The sequence below is a fragment of the Gastrolobium bilobum genome, unplaced genomic scaffold (genome assembly GCF_033153095.1).
Source record: "Gastrolobium bilobum isolate Gb01-03AN ecotype WA unplaced genomic scaffold, APGP_CSIRO_Gbil_v1 utg2187, whole genome shotgun sequence".
Classification (NCBI taxonomy): Eukaryota; Viridiplantae; Streptophyta; class Magnoliopsida; order Fabales; family Fabaceae; genus Gastrolobium; species Gastrolobium bilobum.
Genome location: NW_026896557.1, coordinates 102,226 through 129,029, shown reverse-complemented (window position 1 = coordinate 129,029; position 26,804 = coordinate 102,226). Strand labels below are relative to the sequence as shown.

General features: G+C 32.5%; 2 protein-coding genes across 5 annotated transcripts; both read right to left on the bottom strand.

The window, feature by feature from the left end:
* Positions 1 to 327: 327 nt before the first annotated feature.
* Positions 328 to 4,747, bottom strand: LOC133300537 (transcription factor GTE8-like). 4 transcript variants are annotated; one of them, XM_061500095.1, is made up of 11 exons: positions 4,620 to 4,747; positions 3,200 to 4,050; positions 2,951 to 3,011; positions 2,734 to 2,880; positions 2,590 to 2,639; positions 2,430 to 2,454; positions 2,254 to 2,337; positions 2,032 to 2,153; positions 1,853 to 1,919; positions 942 to 1,063; positions 328 to 832 (listed from the first exon to the last, which is right to left on the bottom strand). In XM_061500095.1, the coding sequence occupies exons 2-11, from the start codon at positions 3,920 to 3,922 to the stop codon at positions 581 to 583; spliced, it is 1,653 nt and encodes a 550-aa protein (XP_061356079.1). In that variant the 5' UTR covers positions 3,923 to 4,050; positions 4,620 to 4,747; the 3' UTR covers positions 328 to 580. The 4 variants fall into 4 exon arrangements, with proteins under 4 accessions (XP_061356079.1, XP_061356078.1, XP_061356077.1 ...); XM_061500094.1 differs by having other exon boundaries at positions 2,430 to 2,487; positions 2,951 to 2,987; XM_061500093.1 differs by having other exon boundaries at positions 329 to 832; positions 2,430 to 2,487.
* Positions 4,748 to 25,786: 21,039 nt separating this feature from the next.
* Positions 25,787 to 26,182, bottom strand: LOC133300531 (protein S40-1-like). Its single transcript, XM_061500089.1, has one exon. It carries the CDS (start codon positions 26,180 to 26,182, stop codon positions 25,787 to 25,789), a length of 396 nt encoding a protein of 131 aa, XP_061356073.1.
* Between the last annotated feature and the right edge of the window lie 622 nt (positions 26,183 to 26,804).

Here is a 26,804-nt window from a genome sequence, read left to right as displayed (position 1 = left end):
AAAAAAAAAAACAAATTTCAATATAAGAACTTTTCTCAAAATCTATTTGATCTAACTTATACTTATAAGTAATTTTTAACTTTAAAAAAAAAAAAAAAAAAAAACGACCAGCTATTACTACGGCTACAAGCAACAGGGCTTCTATGTTTGGTGAGAGGTATGCTCCGAGAGATGAGTAAAACAAACAGCACGAATCCGAGTTTAATTAAACATCAAATATCAACTTTTTAAAAAATAATATTTGGTAATTAGTCAAATATTTTACTTTTTTTCACATAATATTTATCAGAACAATATTTTTTATTTTGTAAATTTTATCACAAGATTTTATATCAAAGACGCACCACTCGTCTATCAGGGATTCCATGTTTGCGCAGAGGAATGCTCCAAGAAATGAATTAAAAAAAAAAATTGCAAGTCCATGTATTTTGCTCCCAATTGGATTTTGGTCCTACATCCACTAACAAGACAGACAAAAATAACGGAAGCATTAGGGCAGACATGATCAAAAGACCTATTTACAATCATTGTCTGTTTTCCCTGTCCAATTAGAGCTGGCAGAACTACATCTCAGTGCATATCAAGGGAAAATTTCCCCTTCTTCCCACCCTCCGTTCAGAACCTCCTCGTCTTCATCTGCGGTATATTCATCCTTGATAAATAAACCAAGCCGCTCCAATGGGTTCTCAAAGTGAGGTTTATCCAATGTCTTCATTGCAACTCTGTAGCCATTTCTACCGCTTGGTGCCTTATAAGATAAAGTACACCCACTCAAAATTTCGAGTTCTTTCAGAATCTCCAAATTATGTTCTATCTCCACAGTTCTTTTCATCTACAAAATAAGACATCACAGTGAGAATTTATTGTTAATTACACGAAATTCAAGATAAAACACACAGGAGAGAGAGACAGGCAGATATATATATGAGAAAAAAAAAAACCTTTTCAATTGCAACTCGTGCAGCTTCCCTTTCCTTTTCTCTTCGTTGCCTCAGGTCTTCCTCAGCCCTCATTCTTGCAGCAGCTTCAGCAGTTTTAATTTGGGCTTCAATCCTAGCTCTCTCTGTTATGCATGAAAAAAGGTTGTAATCATAAATGAATTAAATTACAATTCTCATCAGCCCAAAAAGTAAAATCACTTCGAGGTATCTCTTATCATAACTCAAGCATAATGTAGCATAAAAGTTTATGCAATATGCACCAAAATAAAATTAAAAAGTACTTAATAACGAGAAGTTACAGCAAGTAGTAGTTACTCTCTGAACAACAAACGATACAAAACGGCAAAGGGAATCGTTGCCAGATGGTACCACTAAAAATTTATATGGCACAACACTGACAATCAACTTACACTAACTAGAGGGGAAAACCTGAATATTGATGATTTTCCTTCTTCTCGTGATCCATAAAATTAAAAGCTTGAGTGCCTTTATTAATTGTTCGATATTAAAAGGTCCTCCAGTCAATATACCAACAGTTCACATTATCTTATTGCCCTACCAACCCACAATCATATCAACATCAACAATACCTTTATCCCAAACTAGTTGGGGTTGGTGGTAGATGAACCCACAATCATATAATACTTGAAATATATCCCAATATAACACATCAATGTAATCAGATAATTCAAGAGAGTGTATTTGGTTTACACAATACATGGCAACTTTTAACACAAATGGAAGAAATAGATTACACGAAGCACCGCACCCTACTATTTAGAAAGATTAAGTGCATTGCAAAAATGGAACAGACAAATAATGCTACTGATGAGCATTCAAAGTTCAAAACAAGCAAACAGATATGTTCTACCCAATTAAATTGACTCCCAAGTAAGATATATAATATTCACCTTCACGCTGCATCCTTTCCAATCTCTCCTTTTCCTGCTGCATTTTCAGAGGATCACCTTTGTCACGCTAAAAAGAGCAATGACAATTAATCAGGAAACCACACTGTATTAGGAAGTACCCTGTACTAAGGCAAGAGGATAAAGTACTGCAATCAAGACACCATTCATATAAACCTTACATGTTCAAGAAGTGTCTTTTGTTGTGCTTTCAAGATGGTATCTGCAAAGCGGCTTTTAAGCATAGCAGCACGGAGAGCCTTTTTAGGTGACAGCTGTACAGGAAAAACAGTGGCGCTCCATCCTAAGACATAAAAAACAAACAAAAGTAATTAGCATAATACCAATTCACAGTACAAAAAGCATCAGCAGTTAATTGAAGCATACAAGGAAGAGAAGCTGACCTTCCCCAGAAGAGGCATCAGTAGCAAGAGTTGAAAGCTGAGAACTAGGACATAGATGTTCACTATCCAAAGAACTTACAGCACCTTTGTATAATACCAACATCAAGTATGCCAAGTCAGCATGAAAGTAACAGGTAGGTAGAGCATAACATATACAAATCATAAATCCTTCTCACCATCGGAATCAGGATCAGATTTCCTCTGCAAAGGCAATGTACATTTAGTCTGGCAGTCCTGGAATTAGATATAAAGTTTCTTCTTAGATTTTCAAATAAATAAATTTCTAAAAGCTATAGCTAATTTCGCTAATGATATTAATAATGTGATTGTCAATACCTGTCTCGAAGCATCAGCACCATGTGCAATTAGGTCCCTTGCTTCAGATCCTTCAGAAGATATATCAAAATCAATGCACAAATATAAATCAATTATGCAACAAATGACACTAAACAGAGAAGCAACCAGCAAATGTTTACCTACCTGATGACACTCGAGTAGAATTGCTAGGAATTACACAATTGCATGCGATGTCACCACAAATACTACACTTGCATGTGACAAGATGCAATGAAGGACAGGCCTTTACAGAGCCAGATGGCTGTTCCCCATCATGGTTATCTTTGCTGCCTATAGAATACACAGCTATTAGCTCCTTTACAGAGCCATAAACCCGTACTGTATTCTTAAAGCATCATACCTTTGCGCGAATCTTTCTCAATCAATTTGCAAGGAATCTGCGAAAATTTAGGCACCTCCACCTATGAGAAAAACATTGCCAATATAATGACATCTTTCAAAAAATATATAAAAAGAAACAAAAGATGTGTAAGGTGACCATGGAGAACAAAGTTGGTAGAAGCATAGATGTTATTTCATCAATTCAAGTAACATTGTATTCTTGCATATTATAGTAAGGTTTTTCACCCTCATAGAAAACAACACTTACTTTAGCACCTCTTGCAGCCAATGAACTAATCTTATGAATTCCCTTATTTTTTGATACTTGTGACTTCTTGGGCAATGTATCTTTATGCAGGGCATGCATCCCATTGCAACTTTTTATCACAGATTCCTTCATTGTTCCAGTTGCGCTTTTTCTATACTCATCCTCACTCTTCAATTTTTTATCCAAATCTTCCCATTTTCTGTCAAATATCTTGTTGAGTTCCTTAGCCATTAAATGAACATCATTACCAGGAGGATTATATGTCATGGCATTTGAAAAGGTCAGTCTGACATCAGCTGCAAACTCCTCAATGCCAAAATAAAAATTTTTCTCCAGCTTGGATTTGATAGTGCCTAGATCCATGGGTTGAGATATGATTGTAAAATAATCTGGAATATTTAATGCTACAGGATCCACTGGCTTACTAAACACCCAGCTATAGGGATGAGATGTTAAACTCTTCAGGATTGAAGCACACTGCTGTGATCTTTTCCTATCGATCTTCTGTCTTTTCTCTTTTTGGCCCTCAATACTCCCAGGCGGACCCCTCTTTTTGGAATCTGGCATAGAGGATTTTTTGTTTGAATCACATCGCCCATTTTCATCAATTTGAGACACTTTCGGTCCAAACTCACATTTTGACCCAATATCAACTTCTATCCTTTTGGTGGAGAACTTGATCTTCAATTTTTTGCACGGTGCGAAAGTTTCTGTGGCAATCATGGTGATGAAATAAAGCAGGGAGTGCAAGACAACTCTCCAAATATCCAAGTTCTCCAAAACTAGAAGAATGCAAATCCTTTGAGGCAAAGGCGTCAAGGATGCAATGCTTTCATGTGAAGACAGACAACCTAAATAACCGAAACAAATATATCAAAAAAGGCAGAGGTTACCTGCAACATCAGCTGAAACCTCGTAGCTTATGTAGGTCAGTATTACAAGAAAGAGCAATGCACAACTTGTTCTTTTAAACAAAATGATTGTCTTTTTCTCAAAAAAAAAAAAGTGTAGAACACAAATTTTCCACCCAGCAGTAATAAAGTTTGTTTTCCTTAGAGTCATAAATTACCATTATAAATAGGTTATTCAATGTATGATAGGAAAATCAGAAGCCCATAGCGTAAATCTTTTACAGTAATTAAATATATTGTTCCCAAGCCATAATTTAAAAGAATTTGAATACCGAATCCAATAACTATAAAAAAACACACAAGCGATATGTTCAAACACAGCGACCATCGAAGGATCTCGTCCAGTTCCGCATTCAAATCAAATTAGAAGACAAATAGAAAAAGACACACCGTAAATTGAAATCCGGTTTTTTATCCACCGCAACCCCAACAACAGAACAATCAACGCGATTTAAAAAAAAAAAACTTAGACACATGCAAAAAGATTTAGGGTCTCGAAACGAAAATACCTTAATTGCACCACAGAGAGAGAAAGAGAGGGCTGGGAAGCCCCCCTCGTAGTCGTAGATCGACGCAAGGGCTCGCGGGAGAAAGAGAAGAAACACTGGCAAAGTCACACTGTTGGTGTGTTTTTTTTTTAGGGTTTTTGCTTATCTACGCGTTAAGCCTCACCTTTTATATTTTATGTCTTGGGGTATAATTGTCAAAATCATCTTTTATGATTTTAAAAGATTTTTTTTTACTCAAAACGATTTCATCAAAATTTCAAACACTTTTATGTTTTTACGATTTTTTATGATTTTTTTACATTAGAATTTTATGTTTTATGATTTTTTATCCTCTTTCCGAATTTAGATAAAATTCCGATTTTAACTATCATGATCAAAATGCGTTAGCTCGTTCCATTTGGCCCTAGCCGTATAGGTTAGGGTCAAAAAGCCTACAGAGCCAAATGAATTTCAATAATTAAGACTCACACGGGCTAAAAGCCCTATTGGTTAGAGTTAGTCCGCAGGTCATTTAAAATTATAATTTCATAATTTTTTTATTATATTCAATACATTAAAAATATTTTAACAAATAAAATTTTAACATTTTCTTAGCATATTTTGTACAAATTATAAATTATTTAATAAAATAAGATTTGTACATAAATATACAATTAAAATTTTAGTTACTATTTTTACTGAATTCATTATTAAATGATGCCATCAAATAAAAAATTTCTCACCTACAACAATTGTAGTGGAAAACTAAAGTAATGATGAAAAAATTATCTTAATACCGATATTGAATAACTGCTCTTAGTATGCTATATATTTAATAGTAAAATTATTTATTTTCTTTAACTATTACCGTTACAAAAAAACTTTTTAGTTATTATTATCCACGATATCACAAAAGTTTATTATAGACAATATGTTTCAATACAAATTTGAATGTATGACATACTTATATGTCAATAGAAAATTTTATTTTTATTGATGTGCAGATAAAAATCTCTGTTAAAATATATCACTATTGAAAAATTCATTTTTATTGTAAAATATTATGGATGAACTTTCACCTGTTTCATAACACGTGACCCTTTGTTTTTCATGAATTTTGATATATTCTATAATCATCACACTAATGGTGTGTTGAATTGTAGAATACATCCAAAAGGGATTTTATAAAATATTATGGATGACCTTTCACATGAATTTTGGGCAATGGCGGACCCAGGTGGTTGCAATTGTCTGCACTTGCAGACACATAGTTGGAAAAAAAAAAAGTTCACATGGGGTGGGAGATTCAGGTCAAATATAAAAAATAAAAAATATAGGAAGATTGAAAGGAAAAAGGTAAAGATAAACTCAACCCGACCAATCCTTACAATTAAAAGCTTAAACCTTAAACCTTAGTCCATTGCTTTGTTTCTTCTTTTTTTACATAAATCGTATTAGCTCCAAATCTTAATAGACAACAACGATTCATGAAATTCAATCTTGATCAAAGAGGAGGAGAATTGCACCGAATTTTTCACATTTTTTTTAAACAAAAGTGGCCAACCTTGGACCAAATAAACATCGGCAAAGATGAGTTTTTGATCGATTAACCCCTACAATTATACTATATTTTACAAATATCTTTATGTGGTGTTTATTTTTTTTTTAATTATTATTATCGATTATTTCCTTAAAACTTTGTTTGATTCACCAAAGCTCTACTTTTGAAGTGGAAGAAAAATTGGATCATGATCATGATTTAAAAAAAAAAGGGGCCCCCCACCCTAAGTTTGCAGACAAAAAAAAAATTCTGGGTCCGTCAGTGATTATGGATTACCTTTCACATGGATTATAAATGACATTTCACATGGTTCATAACATGTGATTCTTTGTTTTTTCATGACTTTCATGTTTAAAAAGGCATATAAGATATGTCTTTATATATGACTCTTTGCTCATACTTATTCTTATTTTATTCTTTCTTTTATTTATTTTTTCTACATCATTTTCCTTTCTTTCATATTTCACTTTCGCTTATATTCTCCATCATATTCACAACAATTTTTACTATTTATAAATATTTAAATTATATAGTTTTTTGTTTTTTAAATAATAAAAATTTTGATTAAATAAAAAGTTTGACCCGCACAGCCTGCTAAATTATTGGGCTTTGAGGGTGTGGGCTAAAATAGGCCCTACCACAAAAAAAAACCTAATGGATTAATGTCAAATATAATGTTTTGCGAGTTTTAACCCATTTTGACATTTGACTCGGGGTTTATTTCATCTTTTTAATTATATTTACTCCATCATGATATTATAATTTTTTAATTTTTTATTTATAAAGCAGAAGTATCCTCTACTGGAGATAATATTATTCAAGTTGGGAACATAATATTATTAAAATTTATAAATATTTTAAAAAAGTTGTAATAAAATTGTATATGTAAAAACTTGTACTTATTTTTAATTTCATAAACATTAAATACATATATTTTATTAAATTTGTAAATATTTATGAAAAAAAATATGATACAAATTTTAAACGTGAAAATTTTATTTTTTTCATAAATATTAAATGCGAAGATTCTATTAACGTTTATAAATATTTATAAAAAATATAAATACATAATTTTTACATAATATCTACTCAAAATATTTATGAAATTATAATATTATAACATCCATCCCCATTCTGAAATCAAGGATATCTAAGACATCAATATTAATAAAGTGGACTAATAATAATAAGATTTTAATATTTCAGCTGCAATTTTGTTTTTCTACTATACTCATATAAAAGTGAATAGATCATATTAATTTTTCTCCTTATAATGAAACTCACTCACTTTAACGTGAGTGTTACATAAAAAAATTACAATAAAAATAAAAATATTTTACCCAAATAATAAAGTAATGAAAAAAGAATCCACAAATATCTCATAATTTAGATTTAGGTTGTAGTATATCATCAGATTTGGGCTAGCTCTTAGCCCGCGCGGCAAATGCCAATTGAATCATGTGTCGGCTATTTTTTTAGACTTGCATATATTCATTGCCCATTGTGCTGCTTCGTATTGATATATGAAAATTGGAAAGGTTATTGCTCACTGAGATTAATCCAACAAAGAGGTGCTATTTAGCAATTGGCCATTTACCTAGCGTCAATATCGCAAGTGTTTTTTTTTTCTTTTTTCTATATTGAATATTCTTAACAGTGCTTTTCCCAGAGAGGAAGTTTGAATTGCAATAAAAACAAGTGCATCTTCTCTTTTTTTCAAAAAAATAAATAACAATAAGTGCATCCTCTGAAGCGCCTGAATTAGACGACATGCTTCATTTTATCAGGAAAGAAAAATGCGGAATGTAGGGGTGATGATGTTGTTTCTATTGTTCTTGCAATTTTAAATGAAGGAGATGATCTTTATAATAACTCACACCAGTAAAATAAGAAATTATGATTTTTATCATGTTTAAGAGAAATTAATTAGATAAAAGTTTACCAAAAAATAAAATAAAATTAGATAAGTGTAAGAAGGTAAAAGAGAGACAATGATGATTAAAATTATCAAAAAATAAATTAGAGGAAAATTGATACTATTGATAAGGTAATTCATTTGTACATATAGAGCTCTTATATAAAAGAGCATAAGGAGAAAATAGAAAGATCTAGAATATCTCAAATAAAATAAAATAACATATTTATATCTCTAATACTCCCCCTCAAGATGAAGGGTGAACAACATGAACACACCATCTTGGGAAAAAGAAAACTAAAACAAATCTTAACGGAATATCAACCGGAGAAATTAGTAGCACAACAAATCTCCTGGAATGATCATCAGTCTGAAGAGCTGGTAAAGAGACAGTGTTGGAATGGACATCAACTATAATGTGCTGGAATGGACATCAGCCTGAACATCAGTGCTGCAACTAAGACAAAAGCTGACGGAGTCACTATAAACGGGATAATCTACATACCATGCAACAATCGAGATAGATGTTCCCCCTGAATGGGAGACCAAAATAAAGTCAAATAATGGCAAAATCAAATACAAGACAAACCAGACTTGAATAACACCACAAACATAAGTGAAAATTAAAACTAAGTGGCCAAATACAAGGCAAACAATAAAAAAATGACAAATTAAAAGAAAATAACATCAGATGATCTTGATAATGGAGAACAATGTGCAAACGCAAGACCATTTGTTAGTCTTAGGGGCATTTCGTCGAACATTTCAAGGTCAAAAGAATAGCCAATAGACCAAAATAGAGGCAAATGTGCCCTTCACTTCATCACTCATATATCCTTCCTACAAAACCATTATAGAAATTTAAAAGTGGAAACAAGTCAATTTGTAAGCAAGAAAAAAAGAAACACAAACATTGTAGATCTAGGAAAAGAACTGAACAAGGTTGAGCTGCGCCGAAAAACTGGAACAAAACCACAACAACGTCTCAGCTTCGTCGATGGTGCTTGCCGGAGAAATGAAATGCTAGAAAAAGAATGAGATCTGAGAATCTGGAACAGGGACGTTGGTAGACGAAAAATGCTAGAAAGAAAAAAAAGATAACAGATATAGGAACCATTTGGCTGCAACGGTGAAGTAGATCGATCAGATGTGGAAGAAAGTTTAGAGAAAAAAAGACACGGATCTGGACAAAAATTAAGTAGATCGGGAAGGTGGCTGGGAACCAGAGAAGAAACCCGCAACAAATTAAAAAAGAAAATACCATGGCGCCAGAAAGATCACCGGAATAATGATTGATTTTTTTCTGTTGATCGAAAAAGGAAACAGACATAAAGGGGAAAAAAATAATGCAGCGGAACCTCATTCATGAAGGATAAAAAGTTTCTACTTATACCATATTAGAAGGTAGAAGAAAGACAATGATGATTAAAATTATCAAAAGAGAAATCGGAGAAAATTTGATATTATTGATCAGGTAATTCATTTGTACATATGAGGCTCTTATATAGAAGAGCATAAGGAGAAAATTGAACGATCTAGAATATCTCAATTAAAATAAAATAAAATGTTTATATCTCTAATAATAAGAAATTTAATTAATAAGATAAAATTAATTTTAAAATAAAAGTGAAATTTTAGTAATTTTACAGATATCGAAAATTTTTAAATAAGTTTGTGAGTAAATATTTCACGAGTATAGTTAATGTTAAAATCTATGATAGAGGAGTAAATTTATGGATTTGAGTTAAGTTGCACATTAGATTTAAGTCATGGCTAGAAAATAACATGAAAGCAAAGAATTATAAGTAAGCGACCAAGTGGGTACCACCTACCAAAGTTAACATAAACTTATGTGTGTTAAACCACTTAAGTGACCACATTTCCTCCAAATAAACCAACACCCCCGTCGGCCCCCTTCTCCCACAAAATAGAGAAACTGAAATCCTCCATTGATGAACATTTAAGAGATCATATAGAGAGAGCTACACTTGACGGATTTTAGTGATTCCAAAGCCTAACCCACTTTAAATCTCGCAAGGAATCCATTTTCCCTCTCATTTTCGTGTGGGTGGCTATGTAAAGGGGGTCTACCCCTCCAAAGATTTCAGTTTTTGTATATATTTTGGGATTTTAAGGGTTTTTCAACCAAAGAAAGCTTGGAAACCTTCCACCTCTTGATGGTGTGGAGTTCTATGTAAAGTAAATGCACCTCTTTTAAGTTTTTATGAAAATTTGATATTTTAGGTTTTGAGTGAATATTGACCATAAAATTTATATATTAGTGGATGGATTTTTATGTTGTTTATGAAATAGATTTAAGCAAAGCGACTCACGGAGCGAAGAAAATCCATTGGAGACAACATTGGGTGAAAACCTAAGTTATTGAGTTTCACAAAAGAGGTGAGTTTAGTGATGAAATTTGATGTTGGAAATCATGAATGATTGTATGTCATAATGTTGAAATATGTCAATGATGTTTATGGAGTGGATTGAACCATTTAGAATTCTATAAAGCATGTAATAAATTTGATGAACCCTTGTCCCCATTTCAGCCATATTTGGAAAATTCATAATGAAAGTGTGTTTAATCTGCTTTGGATGAGGAGTAGTGGACATTGGGTATTTCAATGTATTATGGATTAAATGGTTGGTCATTATAAGCATGCAAATGTCACAAACCCTTTATATGACCATTTTCGGCCATCATGTAAAAGACTAGGTGGAAATGTGTGTCATGATACCTTGATGATGGATAATATACTCTAGGTAGTATAATGAATAATGGGTTAAATTGTTTGTCATGTGGAGCATGCAAAATTATTGAAAATATAGTGAATGATATATGTCACCGTTTCAGCCTTCATAGGAAAATTCAAGTGGAAAGTGTTTGAATGTTTTTTTACAATATATTGATGACTTCCTAGATGTCCTTATGTGAGTAGAAAGATTGGTTGCCATTTGACAACATAAAAATAGCTTAAACACCTTGTATGTCACTTCGGCCAAGTGTTGGAATACCAAGTTAAAATGGAGTCTAAATTGAGTTTGCTTGTTGTTCCATAATGGAGGTAATCTGTCTCGGAGTAAACAATAGCTATTAAAAAACATGAAAGTTGGATGTGTTTACTTAGGCCATGTTTCAGTCATTCCATAGTAAAATAGCTTAGGAAGTTGGAAGTTGTAACGTTTGGCCGGTTCAAGAATCAATGACTATCCCCAGATACTAACACGAGACTTTTCAGTTTGTTTTTTCCTCACTCGCACACTTCCTGGAAAAACTTCCTAGGACGTCACCCGTCCCAGAATTGCTCCAAGTCTAGCACACTTAACTATGGAGTTCTTCCGTTCTGGGCTACCAAAAAGTAGATGCATCTTGTTAGTATAGGTAGTACCAATTAATTCTTATAAGCTATCTTAAACCATGCAGTCTCATACCTGCACAGTCTTTGAAATCCTTCTTTTTCGGGTGTCGATTCGATTCATTCATGCATGTAATCCCCGGCTGGAAGCCTGTCAGGAGCCGCTCCTTGTCCATGCCCTTTAGCACCGGCCATCACTCCCCGCCCTCGTCAGCGCCAGGATGTTACATGCCCACCATCTTCCGCCTGGTTCGTCCTCGAACCATACTGTATTAGAAGAGAGGCTCTGCTCTGATACCACTTGTAACGTTTGGCCGCTTCAAGAATCAATGACTATCCCCACATATTAATATAAGACTTTTCAGTGTGCTTTTTCCTCACTAGCACACTTCCTGGGAAAACTTCCCAGTAGGTCATCCATCCCAGAATTGCTCCAAGTCAAGCACGCTTAACTATGGAGTTCTTCCGTTCTGGGCTACCGAAAAGTAGATGCATCTTGTTAGTATAGGTAGTGCAAATTAATTTTTATAAGTTATCCCAAACCATGCAGTCTCATACCTGCACAGTCTTTGGAATCCCTCTCTTTGGGTGTCGATTCGATTCATTCATCCATGTAATCCCTGGCTGAAAGCCTGTCAGGAGTCGCTCCTTGTCCATGCCCTTTAGCACCGGCGATCACTCCCCGCCCTCGTCAGCGCCGGGATGTTACACTAATCCTATAATTATGTCAAATGATAATACTTGTGAAAAACCATGGTTTGGTATAAGGTTCTTGCTTGGTCCTTAGATGTGGGCTTTCTTGAATAATTGAATAAATAAATCATGACTTGTGTTTTGGCATATACTGGCACGAAAATATGTTAAGTCATGCTGCCACAAGAATGAAATGAAAGTCAATGTACTTGATTGTCATAAATGTAAGGGTTATTAAAGTGTTGAAGTCTTATGTTTAACGTTTTAAATATAACCTATATGGTGTTGGTTTGTGTTGGTTCCTACTCTAGGTTTGAGCTTAGGGACATTGTGTTGAAAGACCAACAATTGGAAGAAGGTGACCAGCTTTCTTGGTTTGCAAGTAAGCTTGTTTGTGAAGTTTCGAGAGGTAAGCCATCAAATCTTGGGGTTAATCCCCCTTTTTGTTCTACCAAGCCCTGGAGGGGTAGTGGTTTTTATACATGGTGTATGTGATTGCATTTGGAATTGATATAATGCATGTTATGGGCGTTTGTTATTGCGTGCGACATAAGAGGGTTAATTCCTTATGTCGGGTATAAGATGAGTTTCTATTAGTAGTATGTAGTAAGACATTGCATGATTTATACATTATATTTTCTCTGACCAATAGGATTTATAGTTTTGAACACATAGCATTGACATAGACTGCATTATTTTGATTACTCTTTTTACATTGTATGCCTGAAGTGAACTTTGGGGTGGAGGAACCTCTAAAGACCCTTAGTTTACTGAGATGTTTATCTCTAACCACATTTAAGGGACCTCTTTCAGGTACAAACATTGATGGTAAAGGAGCATCTATGTGCAGGAGGCCTATGTGCTCTTTGGCATGTTGTTATCGCTGTTTATGCATTTTGATTATTCATGTTTTTAGTATGTTGTTCTGGATGACTGTAGCATCATATGTTTATGTAGTCTTATTTTGAGAGTATGTAATGTTGATGCATGGAGTAGGGACGTAGCCTATGATCATAGTTATTGGATATCTTTCATGTTGTTGATACATGTACAAGACTTTGATTATATGTTTTGTATTAGTTAATTTCTCATTTATGTAGTCTGTGGACATTTGTGTATTTTGATACAATTATTATGGAAGGGCTTATACGCCTATTGGATAAACTGAGATGATGTCAATATTTTCTTAATTGTTTATCAGGTTGAGATATCATGTGGGAATAATCCTTAGATGTCCGAAAAACAAATGGAGAGTTGTCCGTTTTGTTTGGACGATGTTGGTAGGATATTATCACCTTGTATGATTGAATATCATCATCGTCTAGTGAAGCTATATTGTTTATGGGAACTCCATGGTGGTATGATATTTTAAGTGTGCTTAGATAGTTTTGCAATTTATATGAGTGATAATTACGAATTGAATTGTTTATAAATACAAAAATTATTTCTAAGAAGAAAATATTATGCTTTCAAAAAGAAAAATTGAAGCCGTATTTTAATTCAACGATTGTGATTGTAACTACGCCTAATATCATATGTAATGATAACATACCAGATGCATACGAGGTGTTACAATCCCAGAGTTAATAATCCTTCTTACATATGCCTCATCCCAAAAGTTAAGAAGCCAAAGCATAATAAAGATTTTTATACTCATATCTTTATGTAATGTGATTTTAAAACTAGTCACCAAAAACTATTGCTAAATACATTGAAGTTGATCCTTTCATTATTTGTTGGGGATTTTTGAAGTGTATTTGAACCGAAGCATCTCCTCCCAAGCCATTGTGGCAGAGCTCAGTAACTCTTATATATTGTCAGAATCAGCAGTTCATCAATGAAATTGTCATGCCATTTGAAGCTAACCAAATTACTAATATTCCAGTAGCTTTCACTAACACGTGATTTTTTTTAGTAAAATAACACAAGATATTTTTTTTTACTTGGCATCATATCTAGGATTCTTTTATTCCCTTACCGTGTATAAACCTCATAAACCAATTCCAATTTAACATATCCTTGTGCCTTTGCACGTCATTTTTCTAATTTTGTTGTTACTATTCAAGGTTCATATAATAGTAAGGCCACCATGGTTCTCTTAATATTCATTCGTTAATAATATTATTATTACTCCTAGTAGCAGTAATACCAGTTCTCTAATAGTGTTCCTTAAATGACTTTTATCATAACTTTGTTTGGCTTTATGACTTTTATTAAGAAAAAGAATGGAAATGTATGTAAATAAATATGGAACTCAAAAAATGTCATTATTAATATTTTCCTTTTCTCCCAACTTTTTAAGAATGACCAATATCTGATGGTTATATTCAATTATAACTCTAGAAACGAAATTGCCACGTTACCATTGTCGTATGTCAATAATAACCCTATGTGTCTATAATTTATGCCAAGTAAACTAAATTTTCTCTCTCTCCAAAATCCATGCATACTTTCTTTCTTAAAATGCTTTATGCTATTGTTAATTCTCCAAAAAGAGAATAAATGTATAATCTAAAGTTGAAAATTATCCATATGTAAAATCAAAAAAATTCTTCTCCTTCTAATAAGACAAGTTAGGGGCCTAGCACTCAAATCCAAACGAAAAGTAAAACCCACCAAGAAAAAGTTAAGAGCGAGACAATCCAGAAAAGGAATGGATAGAACAAAGAACTAGAAATGGAATTGAGGGAGGATATTGAAGTGGTGAAGAGAAAACACATTGAGGACTATGAAAGAGCAAGACGTAGTGACTAGTGACTCTTTGCAGAGGAGGGATACAGAAGAAGAGTTATTAGGAAAAGGAATGAAGAAACATGACCTGCTCAATTGCATATGTCATGTAACACATTCGTCATTATTGGCACATGGTTGTCACTCAAAGAGGGACAAAAATTAAAATGTACAATAATTGTAGGTATAAAAAGATATTCAAGTTATTTAGAAATCAATCACATTTCAGGATAAACATGAATTCATGTAGGATAAAGTAAATGAGTTGAGTTTGAAGAGGCTTGTGCACATAATTTTATACCAGTTCAATTTTGTTGTAGACGCTGCATCTAGTCCTAAGCTTAGTTAAGTTTTTTTTTTTTGTTATCTACCCTTGCTTTTCTCATCCAACCTTTGTGGAGCGAGTTTCACGATCTTGCTCATATATAACTTATTATCATACTTAGAAATTAACTTTCAATCACTAATTAGAACACTTTACTGTAGATAAAAAACTCTCTAAAAAATGAGAGTGAATATTCTCTCGGAATAAGCTTGTTGCGAATTCAGCAAGTGAACTGAATCATGTAAGTAATAAAATAGAGCATCATTCTTAACCAAGATTAAATTTTCAAACACTAACTCGCTATCTTAATTTATTCGATTTAACTTTAATTTTCACTTAATACAAATTCTATTTTATAGAATTTATGGTTAAAGCTTTGAAACTAACCAATAATTAACTTATTTCTTAACTCATTGATCATACTTTCACTCTTTAGAAGTTATAAATTCCTTAGACAATCTCCAAAGAAATCAGGTATCTCAAAGCTAGGAGATCGATCCAATAACAAACTATATGACCAATTACAACTATTCTTATAAATAACATGATTAAGGAATTTATCCTTAGTTCCTGGATATATATTAATATTTCAATCAATGTATGACGAATGTTTTTTTTTACTTTCCTCCGTAATCCAAAAAAAAAAATCAATACATGATGAATACGCCCAGTTTAAGAAGGATTTAAGTACAAAAGATAAATTCTGAATTCCATGAATAAGAGACTTAGATTAAGTGTAAATTAAATATAAACTACATATTCAAAATCAAGTTAAATAAATATTCCAACAAAAGAATTTAGTTAAACATAGAAAGAAGAGTACAAAAGAAAAGGTCAGAGAAAGAACTCCATTAAGAAAGTGAGAAAGAGAATGAGCCTTGAATGATTCAAAAAAACTAAACTTTCCTCCTTGCCCTAATCCATTCTATAAATCGTAATTGAGATCAGAAATTGTTTTAAGAAAAAAAACTATTATATTGTTTGTCTTCTGACTTAATTACAATAAGACAAAATTAAGTCACTGGTTGTTGTGGTGACTCTTCAGCATTATAATGTTACATGTCCATGATTGCATTTTCACATATAGGCAATGTTATGATGCTAAACTTTTACCGCTGTGATGCATGTCCGACACTAAGGTGCTATGATCACAACGTTGTGGCTTCAGCTATCTAAAGAACATCTTGTTAGGATTTGGTCCTTCTTTCTACATATGCGGAAGTGATTAAGTCTTAAGTGGAGTTATTAGATTCAGCACTTAGAAGTTGGCTTACTATCAGCTGGTTGACCTAATACACACAAATGAAAAAAATGAGAGATGAAGAGAATAAGCGATAACACAACGATTTTTAATATGAAAAATCGCACTTAATACAAAGGAGTAAAAATCACTTTCATCAAAATCTACCATTATATGAATAATGAGATTACAAAATTTTTCCCTAGTATCTCACTAGAGGATTACACGTTTTCTTTACCTAATAATGATGGAATACACTCAATTCTTCTTTGAAAGAGATTACACACTTGTTCTGTCCTAGGGACAAAGATATCTAGTCAAGAGACTAGATCTAGATGCTCTCAGATATCAATGAGTTAGATATCCTTGAGTTTAGTTGATCTCTGTGCACTGAAAATAACGACGTTTGCTAAAGGGTGGTATGTGTGCACAATGACAACATAACAGTAGAGAGAGAAAAGATGTCCATACCTGTAGGCTTTACTTGTGGATAGTGGAATTCTAGACCTTTGATGCCTTCTCTGAAAGCCCATGTCGAGGTTCATTGTTATTGTACTAGGATTTAGTATTTGAGATTGATACTTTCCTTATATTATTTAATTTCCTATTTTCATTGTCTGCTTTATGATATAATGTGGGACTATAGTATAGGTCCATAACAACACTACAATTTTTTCTTAGAGAGGAATTCTAAAACACAATGGCTCATTAGCTAACCTTTTACAAAGGAAACTTAATTATCTCATTATACATAGGAAAAAAACTCTTTATCTTCATTTCAGAATCTTCATATTTATTAAAATTGTTGGGACATTGAGCCATACACATTAAATGGTATGCATGCTCAACCATTAAAGCATTGAATAAGAAACACACCCTAACACATCTTCATTTTTCCTTCAAACGCTAAGGTGTGGGATTTCTAAGTGTTGTGACACTGAATACTTAGCTGCGTTCTTGGCTTTCTCTTGATTTCTCTTCCTTCTTCATTTCCTTCACACTCTTCAAATATTGTCCTTTCGATCCATCTTCACACACACAAGCTTAATTAAGAAACATCTAATAACGCACTCTCATCATTTAAGTGAAATTCTATCAAAATTATGTAAGACTAAAATTAACAATGACACGGTTAACATCAAAGCTTAATCCAGAATAATGTGATAAAATCTAGGGTTATCATCAAAGCTCATAATAATATAGAAATTCAAATGTCTACTCATAGAAAGCATTAGAAGAACATCCTATTTTCTTGGTCTCTTATGTTTGGAACATATTTCCCAAAAGTTTGTTGTCATTTTGTGAATTTGATTATTTGAGTGTCCTTTGACACGTCCAGGTTGTGCATATTTGTTTGTTCTGCCCTTTTTTATCACCATGACAGAGAGAAAATAGATCACTAGGAACATTCTGAAACCCTCTAGATCGATTTAAAGATTAGGAACACAAAGCAAAGTGTTTCCGTAGCTAATAAATCAGTTCAGGCAAACTTATCTTGATCCATAGGCTCCCTTAACTTATGTTCTTCACCTAGCTAGGTACTATCCTTATTTAGGAATTAATCTTGATATTCGACAAGGTTGTCTTATCTTGAATTCACAATCAAAGATTAAAGATGACTCATCAGTTAATTTGATACGAGTCCGTGTCAATGATAGCTAGAAGAGTTGCCCCTACCCCTACATAAGACAATTGTACAAGCCTGCACGTATTACAAAATGAAAGAATGTGCCATGAAAACCATATCCCATTGTCAAAGGCTGAAAGTGAAATCTCTTTTATTTATAGTCTAATGATTTATATGCAGGTCATAATCAATTTCCTCCAACTTTTAAAAGGATTTTTACACTAGTTTCCAATCTACCCTCCTATATACCAAGTAGCCCAATCCATTTTGTACACTTTTGCCCGCACGAAACTTCCTCTCCATCTAGCCATGTAGACATGTGTATTGCTACCATCGGTTTATATTTTGCTGCGAAGGAAGGAATTGTTGAGATGGATAATGCCAGGGGATAATTCCCTTGATTTTTAGAGATATTGAAAATCCTCAAAGATGTTGGGGTCTTCCTTAATTTTGGTGGGATAACAGTGTCTTATCACACTTCTACTTTCTATTTTCAAAATAAAAATAAAAATGAAAGAGTGCGACATTTTTTTTTGCTGAAGTGTTAATTTTTAATTAGAAGCTAGGGGGATATATATGTGCTTTAAATCATATTTTAAAGTTGGATAATTAATAGGATGCTGGACTCAGTATTAGTCTGGTGGGTCTTTTTTCCCAGCTGGAGACGTTGGATACGCCCTAAAGGATTAATTAAGATCATGAAATTAAAAAAAATTAAAAATGTTTTAAAAAATTTAGAAATATCAAGTTAAAACAAAAGAATTAATGCTAATATAAATTTAGACAAAATTATTATCCATGTATTTGCTACATAAAATCACCGCTAATGTTATATCATTTTCCAACAATTCCCCCCAAAAATATTCAAAAATACATATGATATCACACTTTTGTTATATCAATATAATAATCGATCATTTAAATAAAATATCAGGAAAAAAAACGACGGTTAAACACGAATAAAGTAGACTTCTAAAACTGCATCTACGTCTAAATATTGGTTACCTAATTATTGATGTAGTTAAAATATTGCTTGAAGTGTGACCCACATTATTTATTATCAAACTTTCGAATTGCATGTGAATCACATTATTGGCAAAAGAAAAAGTAAAGGAAAAAAAAAGTATGAAGCATATTTATTTCCTCACCAAAAAGAAATGTGTTAAATCATGTTAATAGCAAGAAAACAAATAAAGGAAGACTTTCGGGTCCTACGGTATATACCAATTAAATAGCAATATACCTGTACTTGTGAATGAGGATTGAGGACCACATATGTATTATTAGTAGCAATGAAGACACGAAAGCACAAGTAGTTGCTATAAATGTTAATGCATTTTTTAAATTTTCTACTAATAAAAATAGTGTTGACACGTATTATGTGATAATATAGTACGATAAAAAAAAATAAAGCAATAATGAAGTGCATTATATATATGAAATTATGAAATTACATACTAAATTATTTTTTGGGAAAGATTAAGGAGAACAATAACTAATTTAAAATAAAAACATGTATAGTGAATTGCTTTGATTTTCACCAAAAACCTCTCCGTGAGTAGGTTTTCAAGCCATTGCTTAACTATTGCAGTTGGATTTTATAATAATGATTATTTTTTTTTTTTTGGTACATTGTCAGGAGGTATCCTCATTCAAGGACGAGAACTAATCTCCAACAGAAGATTTTTGGCTTATCCTCTGGCCTCCAAAGATTTTTCAAGAAACTGCTTGAGGCAGGGTTTGATCCCTGCACCAAGGGATCCCTTAGGAGCTCAGCTGCCAACTGAGCTACCTTGGGAGTTTATTTTAGTTTTTCAACTTGATATTGTGTTACATGTAAAATAGCAACTATCTTAATATAAGAAACGACAAGGAACAAAATTCTCAAACTCGCAACTAAAGAAACCAAATACCAAACCGTCACGATGAAATTCAAACCACCATAATAATAATAATTAGTATTTAATAATAATAATAATTATTATTATTATAATCATAGGGCACATTACTCATCCATGTCATCCTCAAACACTTTACAATATACTAACTCTAACAACTTTTTTTCGGATAATCTAACTCTAACAACTTTTGGAATAAAAGTATACATAACTTTCTGCCTATTAAATAGTGAGTGTTGAAATTTTAATAAATTTATTCGCAGCAACAAAAAAAAAAACAACAACGTATAAATATTCAGAAAAATATTTCTGCAGTTACTGCATATAAGTTATCTGCATTTACTTACAAAACGACGTCGTTTTGGAATTGAAATATTAAAAAAATTAATTATAAAAACTATAATAACCCTGAAATAAATTAAAATTACAAAAACACCATGATTTCTGTCAAAAACGACGTCGTATTGGACTTACTGCAGATAAATAACTGCAGAAAAAACGAACCCATAAATATTATACTTAAAAAGATTTTAAAAACTAGAAAGGGACTTGAATGTGAAAGTACATTTGCTACCCAACAACCAAACACAAGCCATAAGATTAATAAATAAATTAATACCTCAATGATAAGCTATAATTTCGGCTTAAATTAAGATATCCACTTTACTTTTACATTCTTTATTTGATTCTTCATTTTAATTTTTATTATGGAAAATATTATTCTCATTTTACATGAGATATTATCTTTTATTTTCTCTCACTTCAATTTTCGTACCTTCTTTTTTTTTTCTTTTTTTTTGTAATGGTGAGACCTACTTATTTTCTATTTACAACATAAAATACATATCTTATGTTAAATGAGACTAATAAAACCCTTTTATTATATACATCAATAATTTTCTATTATTAAAATACTAAAATAGATGTTTAGGTTAAGCCGTCGAAAGTCATTGCTTGGAATGGGAACGGGATACAGAACAAGCACAAGTCATAAACCTCCAAATTGTCCAGCAGATATTGTAATTTAATACAGCCGAGCGCATCTTATGGAAGTACTCAACTGCAGAAATTTCTTTTTTCACCAGGCTGTGATGTACTCCACGTCATATTCATTTCATTGATCTGGTCTTTGGGGACAGGTTAATCATGCCATACACGTGTCGCTGACATCATGGTCGTTTCCTCGTTCACTACATGTGGCCTCGTTGTCATCGAATTAGCTTGAATTTGGGGATCCCGCTACGCTTTCCCTACTCAGAAATCCTTTCGTTCTTCCTTACAAAAGTTGATTGCTGCCGCACATAATATTAAAACCATATATATTTGTTCAGTCTAAAGTTTTTAAAAATGATGTTGATGATGATATAAATTTATCAAATTGTGGATTACTTCAGGTATCGATAATATGGGTTGATTGGTTGTGTTTCTTACTTAATTAGGTCATGGTGTAGTTAAAAGTTTACAAACTAATTACTTGCACGTTGAATTCTTTCCTATAAGAAAAAAATGTTTCTTCTTGGCTTTGGCCTTTGGACAAGAAATGTCAATAATATGCTTTAGCTTCCACTGCCAGATTGTTCCTTTTTAGCCATTATCAACACAATTGTACGACATGATTTTAAAAAAAGTTGTGTTCAGCAAAGTAGGTACACTCGCACACACATATATAAAATATGGGAAAAGTGTCTATCATTTAAAATTACACAACTTACATCCTTTCACTCTCACAAAGAAGTGGGGCCCACATCTTTATTTTTTTTGTCAACTCTCTCTCCTCCTTTATCTATCTCTTTCTCTCTCCTAAAATGACACAACTTTACATCCTTTAAAATTATACACACTTTTCCCATAAAATATTTGTTTGCTAAAACTACTTTTGCCTGAAGTATAAAGTCGCATGGTATGAGAGATGCCAAGCCCCACAAAATTACAACATACATGTAAGGTCCTAATTTTTTTACAGTCCCCAACTTACTTCTCCTTTTAAAGGAGAAGAGATTTTTTGCAACAACAAAAAATAATTATATCTCATTAGTAAGATATAGTTGTAATATTAAAATTGTTTTTTCTCTTTTCACCACGTCAGTAAATAGCTTTGTGAGAAAAAAAAAATCCGTTTCTTAATTATAGGAGCCAAAATTAATATTGGACAAACTAAATAAGCTGATTGATTCATTTTTTGTAAATTCAAGGATATATCCATGCTTCTTTTGAAAGGTTTCTTTTCCATTTCCTAAAAATTAGCTTTTGTAATTTGATTAAGTATATTTTATAAGGATTTAATTTGTAGTTCTTCAGTTTTATTACTACCCTTTTAGTTTGCTTTTATTGGGTTGCTGTCCTCCACATTCTCCACTTCCCTACTTGCAATCCAATAGTTAAATGAACAAGTTTTTTACATTAAAAAATAAAAATAAAAAAGTGGGTCGAATTTGCCAGACCTCTCCTTATAAATAATATGGATATAGAACTCAACGTATATACATCTTTTCTGCAATCTTGTATTAATAACAACAACCAATAATGGTCCATCAGTACTGTTCAGACATAATCATACATTCAATGATGAAGTACTGATAAAGTCCACCATAATATGGCATGAATCTACAACAGCTTGTACTTTGCTATGGGACAATATCAACTGGTTCAGTACTCGTAATAACTATTACACATTGACTTTTTTAACTTTAAACTTAACTCACATTCCATTTGTTTGGTGAAATTAACCAAACTTCATATTTTGCAGTTAAGAATTCATAAATTAAAAATCTCTAAATAATTCCGTAGCACAAGTTATTATTATTATTTATCTTAAGAAGTTTATTAATATTTTTTTGAGTGTAATAATAATTTTTACTTATTATAAATATGTTCTCGTTGGCATGAATATTTGATATTGCAAAAATCTTTTCACCGTTGAAATCAATTTTACTTACTATTTAAATTACTTTTTATATATGCAACGTTATTTAATTAATTATATAGAATCATTAAAATAAGCAGACAATTTTTTTTCACAAGTACATTCCAGGGAGGCCAAATCCATACTATAATCAATACATCAAGGCTTTAATAAATCGAATCTAAGACGCTCACTCAAACTGCCCCATCCCTTAATTTGTGGAGCTATATTAGGTAATGTGAAATTCTTTAATAATGAAGGATTCGTTTTATTCCCACTCATGACTCATATTGTACGCATAACTATAAACAAATATATAAGTATTACATATTTTTACATAGTATTCACCTAATAAGAATATGATTGATAAAAGTTAAAATAAAATTAGAAATAAACAGTAAAATTTTACTTATGCATTGATACTTATACACACCTAGATGTAACTAGATGTACCTAGATGTAACTTATGCATTGATACGTTCATATTTTAACTTACTTGTCCTCCACTCAATGCATCAATCCTTACTCCTACGTATACACACCCTAATTTTATTTTTCAAAAGAAAGAAGAACAAATATAGTTTATCAAAATATCAAATTGGACATTATGACAAATTGCTAGATCAAACCTTCGTATTTGGCGTTCACTTATTGCGTGAATATCTCTCTTATTTTCTAATTACTTTTTCTTGGATCAGGATCATTTCATGTTATTAATTAACTGAAAGGATTATATCATGCGAAAAAAATATAAAAGTAATTTTAATAAGATTCATAATTATTTATACAAATTTTATTAATCTATTTTTGTATCTTTCATTCTTGTAACATTTATGACTAGAATCCTAATCCATTTTTGCTTATCCCTTATTCCGATGTTTACTAATTCAAATAAGATTTAGAGCCCATAAGTAGGTATGTGCTTCCGAAGTCAACAAGAATACCGCAATTTACATTTTTTGTACTACCGTGTACAATTAAATACATTGTCTTACTTTCACCAAAAAAAAAATAAAAAAAAATACATGGTCTTATGCTGATTTCTTGACTTCCTTCGTTCGTAATTTACAAGTAGGCTTGCACAATCGTGATCATAGTCGTGGCAATTGTAGGATAATATTACTACATATGATTTAGCTGGTTTTCATTTATGCAACAACATCCTTCCTTGATAATTGCCAAGTAGGATTCAGTGATAGAGCCGGTAAATAATTTTAACTCGTGTCAAAAAATTCAGTCAGGAAGAACCCAACCAGTATGAAGGCTGTATCATTTTTGAAAACTCAGTCAGTGATCATAATATTTAAAGAACACATGTATCATTTTTGAAAATTAGCCAGTACCAAAGCCCCATGTGGTCAGTACCAAGACTTGAAATAGTTCCATAAGACTAAATGCTTTTTCTGTTTTGCATTTGAGGATGTCAACTAAGTTAACTAATAGGTACTAGTGTGAAACATTAAACTTTAATAAAGGGAAGAGTTTCTATTTTCCTCAAGCAATTATAAAATAACTTGACCAAATTGTGTTGGTAAAAAATCAACAATTTTTTACTTATTAATATACTTTACATTGCATCACGTGCATATTGAGACAAAAACATAGAATAGTAAATTTCGACAGCATGATACCCTATTTCATATTTTTTATATAGCTGTTCCCATCAAATACCAATACTTTATCACACAAAAATTGCAAACAAACTTTAAAATTAAAATTGACGAAACCTGCATCCACATATGGCTAGTTTGATCCTGAAAATACGATGTTCAATAATGCATGTCCTATATATATTTGCAGGAAAATAAAAGAGAAGCAATGCCTTCTGCAATTATGAGACACCCATAAGATGCCAACCAAAACTGTTGACACCATACTTGGAGTGCCAAAGTGCCAAATTCAGTTCTCAATCTTTCTGTTTTGTCCTTACATTATTATTCTATTAAGACTCTAATATTGTCATGATAAAGAAAAAGCGACAACTAATTATTTATGCCGATCCTTTCCCTACCTGCCAAATCACAATTAAAACCCATGTTACCATATTAAATTTTGGTTTGTTTCCCTTTCAAACTGCTTCAAGAGCCTAGCTAACATAGTACGCCTTATTAATTTTTATATTTAGATAAAACCCTATATTTTAATTCTTCATTCTTTTAATATAGTCTCATTCATTAACTCTTTTTTTCTTCTATTTAGCCTCAGACTAATAAAAATATAAATTAATTAGCTCCTTCGTACGGTGAATTTGAAGCAAATGTTAATTACGGAATCAAATAAAAAAAAAATGAAACGATAAGATTTATTAAACTAATCATTAGCCCTCCCTCTTCAAATATAGTTCAAAAGATTACATTTTAATGCCAAACGCAAAACAAAAGGGTGAAGCAGAAGAAATGTGAAACCAAAAGAAACAATCTTCCACACACAAGCTGACATTAACCGCATAACTTTGAAAACCTTCTCTTTTCTCTTTCCCTCTTCATCTATCTATCTATCTATGAAATTAAAAAATAAAATAAAAATAAAACAGCTGTTTGTGTTGGGCTATGTGCTGGAGCAGAGAAGTAGCTCACAGACACAATCACAACAATGGGTGCACTGCGCACACTTTCAAACATCGCAGAAAGCAAGCTATATGAAGCCTTCCGAAAATCGCCAAGGTTGAAACCAACAATGTAATTAACAATCCCCAAAACAAAATACATGAATAAATATAAAAATTAATAAATTAATTCACTTTCATTTCTAATCTTCAAATGTTCAGGTTCTTTAATTGTTCCCCTGATACAATCGACGAGACTCCAAAAAAGATCTCAAAAATTTTAAAAAATAAAAAAGGGGGGGTGTAATTAGTAAAGCAAGAAATGAAGACAATTTTTCTTTCACTTTCATTTCCATTTTCCCATCTACCAAACACGATCAATATGTTAAATTGTCACACCTCCAGAAACCCAGTCAACCTAAGAATCGAATTTCGGACCTGGCTCAAATCACGTCCCTTCAATGTTCTCCCGTTCCCCGTGCACACCGACGACGCCATTTTCCCGTCGATCCTCCGTCCCACGATCACGTGCGGCGGCACCATACCCTCCTCCTCCTCCTCGCCGAAACCCAACCAGCGCGGCATCCTCTCCGGGATATTCACCGGCACCGAATTCTTCACCGTCTTTTTACCCTCACCACTCCTCATCCACGACTTGCCGCCACGCGAATTTTGCTGCTGCTGATGCTGCTGCGGCTGCGGCGGCGCCACCACCTCCCAGTAGTCGTTGAGCGGAGATCGATGGTGGTCGGAGAAGACAACCTCGGATTCAAAGAACTCTTCGGCCATTTGGTTAGGTTTTAGTTAGAGACAGGTTTAAGGTTTTTTGTCTTTTAAATATATATATATATTTTTTTTTAAGGTTTGGGAATGAAACAGTGAAGGTTTGGGGGGTTTATTAATAAGAGGAAATGAGATAATGAGAAGCGTGGGTGAGTACATTTTGGATTGGTTTGTGTCGTCAGATGTCGTCATCGCCAAAGGCGTTTGAGTGCATCCGTGTTTTCTCTTGATTGTACCATGTTCCTGCCTGCGTGACTTTCATTTCCATCATTCAAATCAATTAAACTACCTCTCTCTCTCTCTCTCTCTCTCTCTCTCTCTCTTTGGGTCCCACACTCCTTTTGTTTTTCTTAATTTAATATAATTCTTCCTTTTCTTGTAATTTACTTGTAGCTTGTGTATGCAGTTAATCCCATGTTTAAATTCACACCAGTCGGCTTCTCTTACACACGGCTCCTTCCTTGGATACAATTTCACTTTTGTTTTTCTACGCGTTTTCCATTTTTTTTTCCTTACCATTTTTCATGCTTAGTTTTCCAAATCTAGAGAATTCTCTTACAATTATGATAATTACTATGTAATCTATTTCTCTAGTTATTAGATTGCGGTTCAAAGTTTATCCCTAAAA